The sequence below is a fragment of the Pristiophorus japonicus genome, chromosome 2, assembly GCF_044704955.1.
Source record: "Pristiophorus japonicus isolate sPriJap1 chromosome 2, sPriJap1.hap1, whole genome shotgun sequence".
Lineage (NCBI taxonomy): Eukaryota > Metazoa > Chordata > Chondrichthyes > Pristiophoridae > Pristiophorus > Pristiophorus japonicus.
Window position 1 is genome coordinate 291,182,921 of NC_091978.1, and position 15,933 is coordinate 291,198,853.

General features: G+C 47.5%; 1 protein-coding gene across 1 annotated transcript in view; it reads right to left on the reverse strand.

Moving 5' to 3' along the window:
- Window positions 1–289: 289 nt before the first annotated feature.
- Window positions 290–15,933, reverse strand: part of LOC139230628 (reelin domain-containing protein 1-like) — a 122,311-nt gene continuing 106,667 nt past the window's right edge. The window contains 4 exon segments of the mRNA XM_070862445.1: window positions 290–1,680; window positions 2,404–3,082; window positions 4,114–4,278; window positions 7,941–8,016. Coding sequence (XP_070718546.1) covers window positions 2,420–3,082; window positions 4,114–4,278; window positions 7,941–8,016 — 904 coding nt within the window. The 3' untranslated portion in view covers window positions 290–1,680; window positions 2,404–2,419.

The window sequence follows — 15,933 nt, forward strand, 5'->3', positions numbered from 1 at the left end:
CCACACAGTTATATAAAGGCAGGTCTCAGGCAAGTGTGGCACTCGAGAGCTGTGAAATAAAGGTGCAGGTCCAGAGTGACCTTGACTTCAGCATGTGCCTCGTTTAAGTCTGTACTGCAGGGTCAGGACTTTACAGTATTATAACAGAGCCAGTAGTTATTTCACATGCAAGTGTCTATGTTGCCATTTTGAATGTACCTTCTAGTTGAATCATACTTTGTAATAAAACGAGAGAATATATTTCAGCAGATCCATTTTCTTGTGGAATAAATGATCACTATAACATGTATTTAACTGCAAATAGGCTTTTTAATAGACACAATAGGGTTGAATACTGCTTCTTAGTAACATGCAGAATTTATAATGTGGTGCTTAAACAGAATAAAGCTATTTAATAAAAATATCCAGAACAAAGCAAAGATTTACTAAAGTACCGTCCACCAATATTAATCTGTTCCAAAGATTACAAAGCTTCCATGGGGGAATTGCTTACAAGAGAATGTACTTTTACAAATATTTAAATGTTAATACTCTAATTACAGAAAACAAAGAATTTATTTAATTTCAGCCGATCGAATTGCAAGCGAAGGTGCTCTATGTGCTCAGTATTACACTACGCCCTCACTATAATGCAATCCTCTGGAGACATGCTTTTTGCATGCAGTAATGTGAAAAAATCTACCACGAGGATTTTCTGGCCTTGTAACATTGGGAATGCAAATTTTTATTAACAATGCAGAGCAAAAATAGCCACAAAATCTGTAGTGCACAGTTCAAATCATATGTGAAGAGGTCTAATTTTCTGTTTAGGCACAGGAAAACATTTTTTAATTTGTATGCAAACAATATATTAAGAGATGTACATGCTTGTGATTTAAGTACTGGAAAAATAACTGCTCCTTTAAATCACAATATCTCTTGAGGAGACAGAAAACTGTTCCTGAACTAGAGTTATACTGAAACTGGTGTGAACTCATATTGTGTGATCAGACCTCAAAAGTAGGGGTCTCACTACTTGACTTTCATGTGTGATCTAATGCCACATGATGCTGCTACTTTTATATCAATGCATACCCAAACTATTTCACATCAGAACAAAACTGCAGTCTTGTTTTTTTTAAATTTCAGTCATTTTAAAAATTATGCTGGACATTGTGCTGAGTGAGACCTAGGGCTTGTATAGGGGTAGCAGGTAATAGGAAGACCCACAGGTGACCAATTATAAGATAGATTGCTGCTGCTTTCCACTGTTGTAGTAAGAAATCAATTTGCAAACTCCTCAGCAATTCCAATGGTTCATTGCTTTCTAAGCCATGCACAGCAGAAAGGTCCACGGTTTTATTCCTGCTCGTGTGTTGAGTTAGGCATTCTCAGCTGAGTCACAACAATTGGCCCTGATGTCCCTGAGTTGAGGAGAAGTGTCAGCCAGATTTCACACTTCATTTCATTTCCTGCTGAAAATTGCAGACATCAGGTATGATACCTCATGGTAGAATAGCCCAGCAAGACTTCCTCTCCAATCACACATGAAGCATAGTTGCTTGTGAGTGGTACCAAATGATTGGCACTACCCATGCAATCACGTTTCAATATGAGTTGCCACCTTCAAACAAGGGGTAAAATGAAGATCCGAGTTTTTCTATTTTCACATACCGTCAAAGATATTCCTGCATTTTTCACCTGAAAAGAGGAATACCATCAGCAAATGGAGGGAAGCGACATCTGGCACATGAAGCATGAACTGCATGGTTATCTTTAACAATTAAAAGAAAAGTGTTTCTGAAATTTCATCCTACTCCAGATGTATTCAGAAGATTTTTTTAAACCGGATAAAGACGGCAGGGTTATTTTAGCCCTTACACACCTCTTTAAAGCCAATATCAGCATTATACAACAATTTCTACTGACTTGCAGCAATTAACAATCTGTAGATATAAACAGCAGGTCAGTAACTATCCATAATGTATCCATAATGCAATGGGCACCAATACAAATGGATTTATTTGGCAGATGCCAGATGAGCCCATTATTACATCAACAGTATTGATACTGCCAACTTAAAATTGTACACCTATCTCTTCTCCCCCACTCCACTAAAAACCCTGCTGCAGCCAGGTTGTCTTTATACATGTACCCACTTATCCCACAGGCAAAAGCAAGAACTAAATGTGGATTTTCACCAGCCTGTGCACGTAGGGAAAAGGTGTAACTGAAAAATTGATGTGTCCTGTGAAATAAGAGTATTCACAATCTGCATGTGCAAAGCGAACAAGCAGGGTGCTGAACACACATAGATTGCAAATCTCCCTCCTTCATTCATGCGAAAGATACTGTAGTTCATCATGTTATAACAGAGTGCATTGTAATGAGGGCGCGGTATATAATCAATGAAAAAAGCCTTACACATCTCAATCTGCAATTACTTTTCAGCAGTGGTTGACGGAGTGATCACATTGTATTCAGCCTGAACAAGCACAAAGCTGTTTTCACGTATCTTTCTGACATGCACCAGCTCACCACTCTCTCCCACACTGATGATGCTGCTGTCGGGGTCCCGGAAGGACACTTCTGTGCGTTTTCGACAGTGTTGAGAAAGAAGATGGCGAAACCCTACTGCTAGCGCCATCCCGAGGGCAGCAGAGCAACCCAGCAGGATTCCGAGTTGAGGAATGCCCAGCTCTGCTCCTTTAGCAGGACCATCTCCTCTCCCTGGGCCACTTTCTTTCTGTGCAGGTCGTGTTACTGCGAGAGATGTGTTTCTGACCACTTTACCTAGATCGGCTCTGGAACCGGAGGTTTTTGCCAACTGCAGGAAGTTTGCTGAAGCTGGGTCTGTTGCCAGCTGGTTTTCAGTCAGTGTTGGATTTACATCCTCTAAGTTTGGAAATAGTCCGGAGTCCAGAATCATTTTTCCTGCTAAATTTTTGGTATTTTGCATATCCATGGGCAGCCACTCTGTTTCCTCACCTGGAGAGAAGTCAGCAAACCTGAAGTTAGAGTAATCCTGTCCAGTTATTATTGGCAAAGAAATTTTTCCTGAAGATCCTGAACCAACAATTTTAGAAGCGGTCCAAGTGTTGACCTTTAAAATAAAATCATGAAAGGAATTAAATACCACAGCAGCCAACCCAATTGTAGCCTAGTTATTGCCTGTCGATTATTACGAGATAAACTTGTAGTGATTTCATCACAATCATGAATTCTTTGGACTTGACACTCTCATGCTGTGGCACATCCTTTATTATATCCTTTGACACCTACTCGCACAATTTGGTTGTCACATTTTCCACATTACAACAGTGACTACACTCCAAAAAGTACTTCATTGGCTGTAAAGCGCTTTGAGATGACCAGTGGTCATGAAAGGTGCTATATAAATGCAGATATTTCTCTGTCTTTCTTTACTGCTACTTAAAAAATACATGCTCAGAATTGGGATGGAGGGAGAGAAACGCCTACCACATACTCCACACTTTACATTGGCCCAGAAAATGCTGGCGAAATAACGACAAGTTCATGGCACCCGCCAATATTAATTCTTAAAAAAGCAGCAATTTGTGGTGAGGAAGAGATATGGCGTAAGTTCCGAGTCGCCACACATTGCTGGACGATTTGTGTAGCTCCGCCGTTAGCCTCAACATGGAGCCTTGCCATCAGCCTCCTGATTGACATTCGTTGCGGATCGAGAAATCGCTGGATTTTTGCCCTAAATACGGATTAATTTTTCCGCAGCCATTAAGGGTTGGCAATGCATGTCACAATGACCGTGATTTATGGTCCTCTTCCTTCCCCCCATCCCCCACCACAGCACCCAAAAAGAACAGACAAAATTAAAAATCAAACAGTGGAACATTTATTCAGTGCAACAGGTTAAACAAAAATTCAGGTAGTGAGTCAATTTAGTAGTGCTAGATTTTACCTTTGAAAACAGTTGTAAATGCAAATGTGTTAAAATTATTTAAAAATTTCAAAGTTTCAAATAGTTGCAAATGGCTTCTCACAGAATTATTTAACAGCAACAACAATAGTAGTATTAAGAGTAATAAATAAAAATATATATATCAATGTATAGCAATAGAACAAAAATAGCAACAAATTTAACAAACTTTTTACAAGACTTGCACCCTCGCAGGCATTCCTGACAGCTGTGAGTGAGACTGAGTGGAAGGAGGTGGACTCTGTGCAAGAGATACCTCTCGCCCCTATACCTCTCGCCCCTCCACATTCCAAGGGAACAATCTCTGCGGAATCACGGAGTTGGGAGCTGGGTTCATGATGCTGCTCCGAGGGGACATGGGGAGCAGATGAGCTATGACCAACATTTTCTCAAAGCTGCGGGACCGGCTTTTCAATGTTAAATGCATGAAACTTTAAATGAGCCGAGCAGCACATTGGCTGCGACTACAGGCAGCTGCCTCCAATGGAGAGACAGTGGCTGACTGCATCAGTGGGGGATCACAGCCAGGCCCTGACAGGCCTGGGTACACAACTTCCTCTCATCCAGCTGCTCCCCCCATTCCGTTCATCCTCCTCCTGCTCTGCCACCCCCCTCACCGCCCTCTGCCCCCCTCACCGCCCCCTACAGTCCCCGCCACCATCATCTGTAGCGCCCTCTCACTGCCCTCTGTAGCCCCACTCACTGCCCTCTGTAGCCCCACCTCACTGCCCTCTGTAGCTCTGCTCACCGCCCTCTGTAGCCCCCCTCACCGCCCTCTGCCCCCCTTAACGCCTCCTACAGTCCCCCCCACCGTTGTCTGTAGCCCCCCTCCCTGCCCTCTGTAGCCCCCCTCACTGCCCTCTGTAGCCCCGCTCACTGCCCTCTGTAGCCCTCCCCTCACCACCCTCTGCCCCCCTCACCGCCCTCTGTAGCCCCCTCCCCGCCCTCTGTAGCCCCCCTCACTGCCCTCTGTAGCCCCGCTCACTGCCCTCTGTAGCCCCGCTCACTGCCCTCTGTAGCCCCCTCCCCGCCCTCTGTAGCCCCCCTCACTGCCCTCTGTAGCCCCGCTCACTGCCTTCTGTAGCCCTCCCCTCACCACCCTCTGCCCCCCTCACCGTCCTCTGTAGCCCCCCTCCCCGCCCTCTGTAGCCCCCCTCCCCGCCCTCTGTAGCCCCGCTCACCGCCCTCTGTAGCCCTCCCCCTCACCGCTATCTGCAGCCCCCCTCACCACCCTCTGCCCTCCCTCCCCGCCTTCTGCAGCCTCCCTCACCACCCTCTGTAGCCCCCCTCCCCGCTCTCTGTAGCCCCCCCCCACTACCCTCTGCCCTCCCTCCCCGCCTTCTGCAGCTCCACTCACCACCCTCTGAAGCCCCCCTCACCGCCATCTGTAGCTCCCATCACTGCCCTCTGCCCCTCCCTCACCGGCCTATGCTCCCCCCACTGCCCCCTGCCCCCTCCTCACCACCTCCTGCCCCCTCACTGCCCTCAGCCCCCCCACCACCCTCTGATCCCCTCACCGCCCCCTATCCCCCCTCACTGCCCACTACCCCCTCCTCACCTCCCACTACCCCTCACCGTTCTTACCCCCTCACCGCCCTCTGCCCTCCCCTCACTGCCCTCAGCCCCCCCTCCCTCACTGCCCTCAGCCCCCCCTCACTGCCCTCAGCCCCCCCCTCACTGCCCTCAGCCCCCCCTCACTGCCCTCAGCCCCCCCTCACTGCCCTCAGCTGCCCCCCTCACTGCCCTCAGCCCCCCCTCACTGCCCTCAGCCCCCCCCTCACTGCCCTCAGACCCCCCTCACTGCCCTCAGCTGCCCCCCTCACTGCCCTCAGCCCCCCCTCACTGCCCTCAGCCCCCCCTCACTGCCCTCAGCTGCCCCCCTCACTGCCCTCAGCCCCCCCTCACTGCCCTCAGCCCCCCCCTCACTGCCCTCAGACCCCCCTCACTGCCCTCAGCTGCCCCCCTCACTGCCCTCAGCCCCCCCTCACTGCCCTCAGCTGCCCCCCTCACTGCCCTCAGCCCCCCCTCACTGCCCTCAGCCCCCCCTCACTGCCCTCAGCTGCCCCCCTCACTGCCCTCAGCACCCCCCTCACTGCCCTCAGCCCCCCCTCACTGCCCTCAGCTGCCCCCCTCACTGCCCTCAGCCGTCCCCCTCACTGCCCTCAGCTGCCCCCCTCACTGCCCTCAGCCCCCCCCTCACTGCCCTGTCGCCCCTCCTCATTACCCTCAGCCCCCCCTCACTGCCCTCAGCTGCCCCCCTCACTGCCCTCAGCCCCCCCCTCACTGCCCTGTCGCCCCCCTCATTGCCCTCAGCCCCCCCTCACTGCCCTCAGCTGCCCCCCTCACTGCCCTCAGCCGTCCCCCTCACTGCCCTCAGCCCCCCCCTCACTGCCCTCAGCCGTCCCCCTCACTGCCCTCAGTCTCCCCTCACTGCCTCCTGCCCCCACTGGTCCAATTTCATTTTCCCACCCTGCAGCCATGATGGAGGTTTGAAACATGCAGCAGATGGAACACAAGATTTTCAAAAATTTTAGGCAGCTCTCCTTTCTGTCCTGGCCAGGAGACAGAGCAAGAGGCTGTGACACTCACCTTGCCCAAGTCCAATATTTGCGTGGATCACAGATGATACACCTTGGAACCCTGCATCTACAGGGCCCTGTCCTCATGGCGGGGGCGGGGGGGGGGGGGGGGGGAGGCGGGGGAAGGGGTAGTAAGCTCCCTCAGGTACCCAACCCGTTATCACCGGCTCCCAGGCATTATGAGCCATCTTACCCTACACATACAGAAAAGTATAAAAAGGAGGGAGCATCACATGGGTTGTTTACTGGTGGAGAGTCTTTTCATGCAATCAAATGTGCTCTCACTGCTACAGATTAAGGTGTGAAGTTCATCACTTTGTGAAGGCTGTCTCCCATGGCAACTGAGATTTACCACTCACTTGACATTCAATCTTCCACAAATAACTTGTAAAGCAAATTTATAAAATGTTCACTGGTCTGCATGAAGTAACACACAGACTGCAGTTTTAAAATTATATATTTGTATAATAATCTTTACCTTCCCTGCTCTGGTCAAATGATATTTCTTCCTACTCTGGTCTGCTGTCCATGGAATCGTCGATGTTGCATTGAGTGTCACTGCCACCTCCATCTATGCCACCATGTGGGGAGCCCTTGACCTCACATTTGCCAGCAGCCACTGATGCCTTATCTCAACCTGGTCTAAGAGTCCCCACAGATCATCATCCACAAAGTTGGGCAACCTCTTCTTCTCATATTGTGCCTTTTCTTGTGACATTTAAAAAAAATTATTTGGTGTGAAAAAGTGTTTATGCAAACCATTGTTAATTACTTTTTACTGCTTTGTAAAAAGGAATTAAACTATTTTTAAATTTTAGTAACTTTTTAAAGTTAGTTTTAGAAGTGACAGGTCACTCACCTCTCAGTGCCACACCTTAACTGAGTTGATGGCATCACTTTACAACTAATGTTAGTGCCGCGATGTTGATCTGTGATTTTGACCATTGGACCTGACATTCAACAGTTTGCAGAACAAATCCAATGCGATCTGAAGAGTGGGGTCAAAAACCCAATTTGTGTCACTTGCCACGAGATTCACTGCTCCAGCAATTTCAGGGCCATTATGATTGATTAAGGCATTTCAAGGTTGTGATCTCACCTTAAGAATTCAGATGGCAGTTTAAACTTGCTCAAACTTCACGCTTTCTTCTGAATCCTTTGATTAGTTTACTGCCTTGTTAATATTCATGATACTAATTCTTTCCTTTCCCCCACCCAAAAACAATCAACCAAAACCAAAATCTCCAGTCGATATTCCTGTTCTCCAATATGGAATCCTACTCATCCACATGGTACTCATACTCATATTTTACCATGTTTAAAACGCATAAACAAAGTTTGGCCTATTCAGACATGAAATGTGTAAGCTGTAAAATATAATAATTGTTACATCACACCAATGTGAAAATGAAGTAAATACTTACTTGTGCAATATCACTGCAATTCACACAAGGCTGAAAGGCTAGGTGGAAGTCACTCTTACTATGCAGAATATCTTCACTAGAATGTAAAATTGTAAGGAGACAATCATTACATTTGTCATTCTAAGCATAATTAAATTATTTAAGGTAATGTCCTTAATTGTTTTAAGGTAATTGTTTCAACTGCACAGAATGGCCCACAGAGCTGTATTCTCCCTCAAGAGTCCAGTCCCTACCCTTATAAGTTACAGAGTGAAAACACATTAAAAGTGGTAGATTCTCAGAAGTTTATATTGTTTATTTTTTTTCACTACAGTTCTATTCCACCATGCTTTAAATCTCCCTGAGGGGCCTATTGGATAAAAGACTCCTTCCAGTAAAGCACGAAGCCACAGTTCCAGCACTGGTCTGTGCTGAGCTAACTGATCTCAGCCAGGGTACCACCAGGGATGCTATAACTGGTCAACTCTCCTTATTAATATCCAGGTACTGTGGATACATTGGATGAGGACCCACTCAGCCTTGGTTATGATGTTCATTAGCCTTCCAACACTTCCTGTCTAGGCTCATACCTGGAAAATGGTCACTCTGCCTAGCAATAGGAGGGCAGATGACAGCCATGCGATTGTATGCCACATATAAAAATGACAGGGAAGTTCGATAAGGTCCGCAACCAGATACCGGGAGATATGCCCACGCCCGTTTAGAAAGCACAGGCAGCACATCAATTTGATGCTGCCTGATAAATGAAATGGTTTTCGAGCACAACCTAGCAACTAATGCGTTGCTGACGAGGTTGTGCGCTCGGCAGCAGGCCCAAGGTTTCCTCACTGGTGCGATGCTACCTTTCCTTAAAGCTAGGCTGTTAGTTTCCAAGGCAGCCGTTAAAGCTGAACTGCCTTCTGCAAAAAAAATCATTTTAAACTAGGCAGTCTGCAGCTCAAAAGCTGAACTGCCATCTGCACATTAAAAATGGTAAAAGTGCTTCAGGACTAACACAAATGGCTCAACAGGCCAAGAAAGGGCACCTAGGGTCGAGGACGCAACAATTGAGCTTTGTGCAGGGTGTCAACATTGGAAGAGAGGTCCTCTACCTACAGGGGACCAGGAGGTCTTCCAGAAAGAAGAATGTGGGACCAGATCGCTGAGGCTGTCACTGCGAGCAATGTGACACCCAGGACCTGGCTCAGTGCCCAAAGAAGTTTCATGACCTCAGACGAGTGGTCAAGATCAATGAATGCATCTTCAAAGGCCGTCTCCTACCAACTGCACCATTAGCCTCACACACTGCTTGTTATGTATGCAATGAAGGTACAAACTGAGTACTGTTTAACTAAGCAAGGTACAACCTTGCTTCTGCTTTATTACGGCCCAAAGTGTCTGACTCTCAAAATGGCTGGCCTTTTATCCCTGAGCATACCATATGCGTGCTGCTCAGTGGCCTCCAACAATGATACCATCTGGTGGCTACAAACAGCATGTACATACATGACAATACGCCCCTCTGAGATCTTATCACAGTCTTTCACAGGTTGAGACGATACGGTGCTTTGTGCTCCCGGGTTGATCATCTCAGTTTGATTCCAGCCTTAGGTGAGTGTGCAGGGTCTGTTGTGGCTGGTGGCTGGATGGCTGACTTGTTGGAGGTGGCAGTGGCCATGTCAGGAATTGCAAGTCCATTTTTAATGAACAAGTCCGTGATGGAAATTCCGGGTTCACTGATGACCCTTGAGGCCACTGAAGGCTGCTGGTAGGTTGGTTGGTCGTCGACGGTTTCTTTGTCCGACTGCTCTTGCTCGTCTGTGTGCCTCAGCTTTGTTTGATCCATGTGTTTCCTGCAAGTTTGCCCATTCTTGAGCTTAATAACAAATACTCTGTTGCCCTCCTTGGCCATGACCGTACCAACGATCCATTTGGGACCCTGACCATAATTCAACACATATACAGGATCATTAACAGAAATCTCACGTGACACAGTTGTGCGATCGTGGTACCCTTGTTGACTCTGTCCTCTGTATTCAACATGATTACTTAAACCTGGGTGTACAAGAGATAACTTGGCCTTAAGACTTCTTTACATCATGAGTTCAGCAGGCGAGACCCCTGTGAGTGTGTGGGGTCTTGTCCTGTAACTCAGCAGTATGCAAGACAAGCGGGTCTGCAGTGACCTTTGGGTTACTCTCCTCATGCTTTGCTTGATAATTTGTACTGCACGTTCTGCTTGCCCATTGGACGCAGGCTTGAACGGTGCTGACCTTACATGTTTTATGCCGTTAAGTTTTACAAACTCCGGAAACTCTTAACTGGTGAAGCACGACCCATTGTCGCTCACCACTATGTCAGGCAGACCATGTGTCACCAACATGATATTGAGATTCTCTATGGTTGCCGTGGACGTACTGGATGACATGATTATGCATTCTATCCACTTCGAATAAGCATCCACAACCACTAAAAACATCTTGCCCAGGAAGGACCTGCAAAATCTACATGGATCCTGGACCAAGGTTTGGATGGCCATGACCACAGACTCAGCGGCGATTTCGTGGGTGCTTTGCTGAGTTGCATGCAGGTGTTGCACTGATGCACGCATGCTTCCAGCTCAGAATCAATTCCTGGCCACCATACATGGGACCTGGCGATGGCCTTCATCATCACTATACCAGGATGTGTGCTGTGTAACTCACGCACAAACTTCTCTCTCCCTTTCTTGGCCATTACAACATGATTGCCCCACAATATGCAATCTGCTTGAAATTCGTCCTTGTGACGAATGTACGGTTTGGCCTCCTCGCACATTTGCTTAGGTATGGCAGACCAATCCCCTTTGAGGATGCAACCCTTTACCACCGATAATATCGGGTCCTGGCTGGTCCAGGTCTTAACTTGTTGAGCCGTGACAGGGGTTCCTTCACTCTCAAAAGCATCCATGATTAACATTAAATCTGCCGGTTGTGGCGTTTCCACCTCCGGTGTGGGCAACAGCAATCGGCTCAAAGCATCGGCACAATTCTCTGTGCCAGGTCTGTGGCGAATGACATAATCATAGGCAGATAATGTCAGCGCCCACCTTTGGATGCGGGATGAAGCGTTGGTATTGATACCTTAGTTCTCAAAAAACAACGAAATGAGCGGCTTGTGATCGGTATCTAATTCAAACCTCAAACCGAACAGGTTTTGATGCATCTTTTTAACACCGTACACATGCGCTGAAGCTTCTTTTTCCATTATACTGTAGGCTCTTTCTGCTTCAGACCAACTTTTGAACGCATATGCGACAGGTTGAAGTTTCCCCGACTCATTGGCTTGTTGTAACACGCAACCAATTCCATATGACGATGCGTCACAGGCCAAAACTAAACGTTTACATGGGTTATAATGTAACCAGCAGCTTGTTCAAGCAAAGCAGATTGCTGGCTTTCTCGAAAGCTGTGTCTTGCAATGCGCCCCACACCCAGTCATTGCCTTTTCTCAATAGCATGTGCAGTGGATCAAGTAAGATGCTCAATTTAGGTAGGAAGTTACCTAAAGTAGTTGAGTAGATCCAGGAACGAATGCACTCCGTCATGTTCTGTGGCTTGGGTGCATTCTTGATGGCTTTGGTTTTCACGTCAGCAGGTCTGATGCCATCAGCGGTGATTTTCCTCCCGAGGAATTCGATCTCCGGTGCCATGAAGACGCACTTCGAGCGTTTAAGTCTGATTCCCACTCTGTCCAAACACAGTAGAACCTCTTCCAGGTTGTTCAGATGTTCCTTGGAGTCATGACAGGTGATCAGGATGTCATCTTGGAACACGACGGTTCTGGAAACGGACTTCAGTAGACTTTCCATATTCCTCTGGAATATTGCTGTAGCCGAGCGAATGCCAAACGGGCACCTGTGGTAAATAAACAGTCCTTTGTGCATGTTAATGCATGTAAGTCTCTTCGATGTCTCGACCAACTTCTGCATCATATAGACCGATGTCAAGTCCAGTTTTGCGAATGACTTCCCTCCGGCTAGCGTCGCAAACAAGTCATCAGCCTTCGGTAATGGGTACTGATCTTGTTTCGACACCCTGTTGATCGTAGCCTTTTAGTCTCCACAGATTCTGACTGTGCCATCACTTTTCAGCACAGGAACAATGGGGCTGGCTCATTCATTAAATTCGACCGGTGATATGATCCCTTCACGCTGGAGTCTGTCTAGTTCAATTTTGACCTTCTCCCTCATCATATACTGCACTGCCCGAGCTTTATGATGGACAGGTCTTGCATCTGAGTTCACGTGGATCGATACCTTGGCTCCCGTGAAGTTGCCAATACCCGGTTCGAACAGCGAGGGGAACTTGCTCAATACTTGGGCACATGTATCTTCCTCCGACGGCAACGCCTTTATGTCTGATTTTTTCCAACCAGCTCCTGCCGAGCAGTGTTGGGCCATTGCCTGGAACAATCCACAGCGGTAACTCGTGAACCACACCATTATACGACATATTAAGTTGTGCACTGCCAATCAACTTTATCAGTTCTTTGGTGTACGTGCGCAGCTTGGCGTTGACAGGACTCAGCCTGGGCCTCATAGCCTTGGTCACCCACAGCTTATTAAAAGCTCTCTCGTTCATGATCGATTGACTCGCCCCTGTGTCCAGTTCCATCGATACCAGTATCCCGTTAAACTTCACGTTAATCAACATTGGTTTACTCTTGGTTATGAAAGAGTACAGTCCATACACTTCCTCCTCTGGCATCTCGGATTGCGTATCCGGATCCGCCCTAGTCCGACTCTCATCCTCCACGTGGTGTGTCGCACCTCGCTTCCTCATCTGCGGACACTTGCGCTGGAGATGCACCACTCTCAGACAGCCTTTGCAACTATATTGCTTAAATTGGCACTGCTGGTGCCTATGATTTCCCCCACAACGCCAACACGGAGAAGTCGGATACATTCCCACTGGCGGGCTTTAGGCAGCTACAGGTTTTGTGAACGCAGCCGGATAGGCCCTGCCATGTGCCGCTCTATCGAACGCCGAATCAATCGCATTTACAGTACTTGCCGAGGTTCGGTTCTTCACCGATATTTGCTTTAAACTCCTGTCCGTCGTCATACATGATTGAGTGATCTGGATGGCCCTTTTTAAATCCAACTCCTCCACCGCCAGAAGCTTGCGCAGGATCACCTCGAGGTTGATACCGATAACAAAGAAGTCCCGCAGCATGTCTGCCAACACTGTCCTGAAATAGCACGGTCCCACTAGACATCTCAGGTCAGCAACTAATTCTGCCGCGCTCTGGTCCTCCGATCGAACATGTATATAAAACCTTTATCTCGAGATGATGATGCCCTCATCTGGCTTGAGGCTCCCATACCAATGTACACAACTCCTTGTAAGTTTTCTCTGTTGGATCACTAGGCATGAGTAGATTCTTTATCAGACCGTAGATCTTTGAACCGCACACCGTGAGGAACACGGCCCAGCGCCGATCTGCATCGTCAACACTCTTCAATTTGTTGGCCACGAAGTACTGGTTCAAACAGCTCACAAAGTCTGCCCAATCTTCTCTCTCTACGAATCATTCTAAAAATCCAACCGTGCTCATTTTGCAACAAAAGTTCTTGTATTCTCGTCGCCAAATGTTATCTATGCAATAAAGGTACAAACTGAGAAATGTTTAACTAAGCAAGATACAACCTTGCTTCTGCTTTATTATGGCCCAAAGTGTCTGACTCTCAAAATGGCTGGCCTTTTAAACCTGAGCATACCATGTGTGTGCTGCTCAGTGGCCTCCAGCAATGACACCATCTGGTGACTACAAACAGAATTTACATACATGACACTGCTCAATGCACAAACACCTCCAATCACTCATCTACCAACAATCTCTACCAAACACGAGGTACACCATGATCCTAGCTTCACCTCACCCCCTTGGAGACGGTGCTGACCATACTTGGCAGGGGCATGGCTAAGCCCTTGGCCAGCGGCTGGGCTGAATGAATACAAGATGCTGGTATCCTCATATGTTATCCTCCTTCTCACATCCCACTTCCCCCTCATCCTATAATCCCTTCTGATTTCCAAGCTGCATGGTGTAAGCATGCACCTTTTGCTTTCCCGTCCTCCTCTCACAACAATCCTACACTTGTGCTGTACTCATTTCAGACACCCAAGAAATTCAGCCTGCCCAGCCAGTGGTTCACCAGGAAGAGGGAGAGGAGAGTGAAGAGTGAAGAAGAAGAAGAAGAAACACCGTCAATCGATTTCGCATTCCCAGCCACCAGCTCCTCAAGTTCGACCAGCAAGGCCATCTGCAGTGTTCCCCACTGAAAGTCAGAAGCCTTCCATCAGTCATGCTGCAGCCATTGGGGTAGCATTGCGTAACATCACTCGGATAGGCAAAGGCACATGCAAGACACTTACTAAAGGAATGCACAAAGGTGATTAGTTGATTTTTTGACGTAATATTGGATGCCTATATGGATAAAGTTGGACTGGAAAAATTGCTTTGTGGTGGCTTTTATTTTAGCATTGTGGCCAAGAGAACACTGTAGTTGGTCAGTAATAGAGGGAAGGTAAGGTGTGGGACAAATGTTGAAAGGGGAATTGGGATTGTGGTCACTGGTACCGGCGGCGAATGATTCGATCCCAGATATCTCGGCCAGAAAGGGGCTGTCTGGGTTTCTCCTTCCTTCCGCTTCCTCCTCTTCCACTTCCTCCTCTTCCTCTGTGAGCAGCGTGTCCCCTTTGCTGCCTCTGCTTCATCTCCATGTGATGTTGCAGTCCAAGGGGGACTGAAAATAGAGCCCCCAGGACTGGGAGCAAGTGGTGTTCACAAGGGCCTTTCTTTAACATCCAAAGCCTTGCAAGCATCCAACAGCACTCTCTGCACATTTTAACAGCTTTTAAAATGTATTGCACCCAGCCACTACTGCAATGTCAATGTAAAAAAAATCGCAACTTACCCGAAAGATGTGTATGACCCTTTAAGAAGTACTGGCAGCATCTCTGTTGCACTACTGCAAGCATGCTCTTCCATGTGTGCTTTGGTGAGGGCGGTTTCCAGAGCGGCAGCGTCCAAAATCACAGTCATGCATCACTTTAAGTGTTGCACACTGATTGACGTCATGATTTACATACTTACATGTGGGAGGTGGGTGCAGATAACAGCAGTGCTAATGACCTCCCCAAAATGGCAGCCAGAAGCAGGTGGAAGCAAAGCGGCCATCATTTTTTCAGCAAAACCAGCCTTAACAGCAGGTGATACTCCCCCGAATTTCTCGGCCAATGTATTTTAATAGTTTTTCTCAAAGTGCTCTACCAAATGTTCTAAGCTGGTGATATCTAAGACCTGGCCCATGAGCTCCTTTGATTGAGACCACAATCTTCTTGCTTGTCCCTTTCTGCTTGTGCACAAAGCCAATGCTAGCAGCGTTTAACGTTAATACTCCTGGGCTTGGAGGAGTGGGAAGAGGTACTCTTTGAATCAGCAATAAGCAGCCTTCTTGCACCAATCAGGAATCAATCTTTACTATTTGTCTAGGCCTGGGAAATTTAGGGAGCTGAAGGTTCCATGTTTTCAGGCTTCATGAGGACGAGGGGTGCGGGAAGAAGGAGGAAGGAGGGACATAATGGAGGGAGACCTACATATTTTGATGTTAATAGGACTTGTATTACTGAGTGTAATCATATACAGCCCACTCACTGATTTTATATGTGTATCCAGCCCCCAGCAATTGGTTGGATGTCCCCGTTCTAAGCGGCATGCTATTGTGTTGAAAAGCCAGCTTGTAACTGGATTATTCTGGCCAGGTGGCAGATATCCTTTGGTATATTCTAGATAGGATAGTGTTACAAATTGTATGAGAAGTAATATAGCACTGCCCAAGCTGATCACAGCAATGTTAACCTGCAGAATATAGTGCAGGAAGGAGAACCTTTGTTTAATCTCTCATGATGGTGAATCCCAATATGAAACCAGAAGTGGGGCAACGATGTGCTGTTGTAACACGTAAACA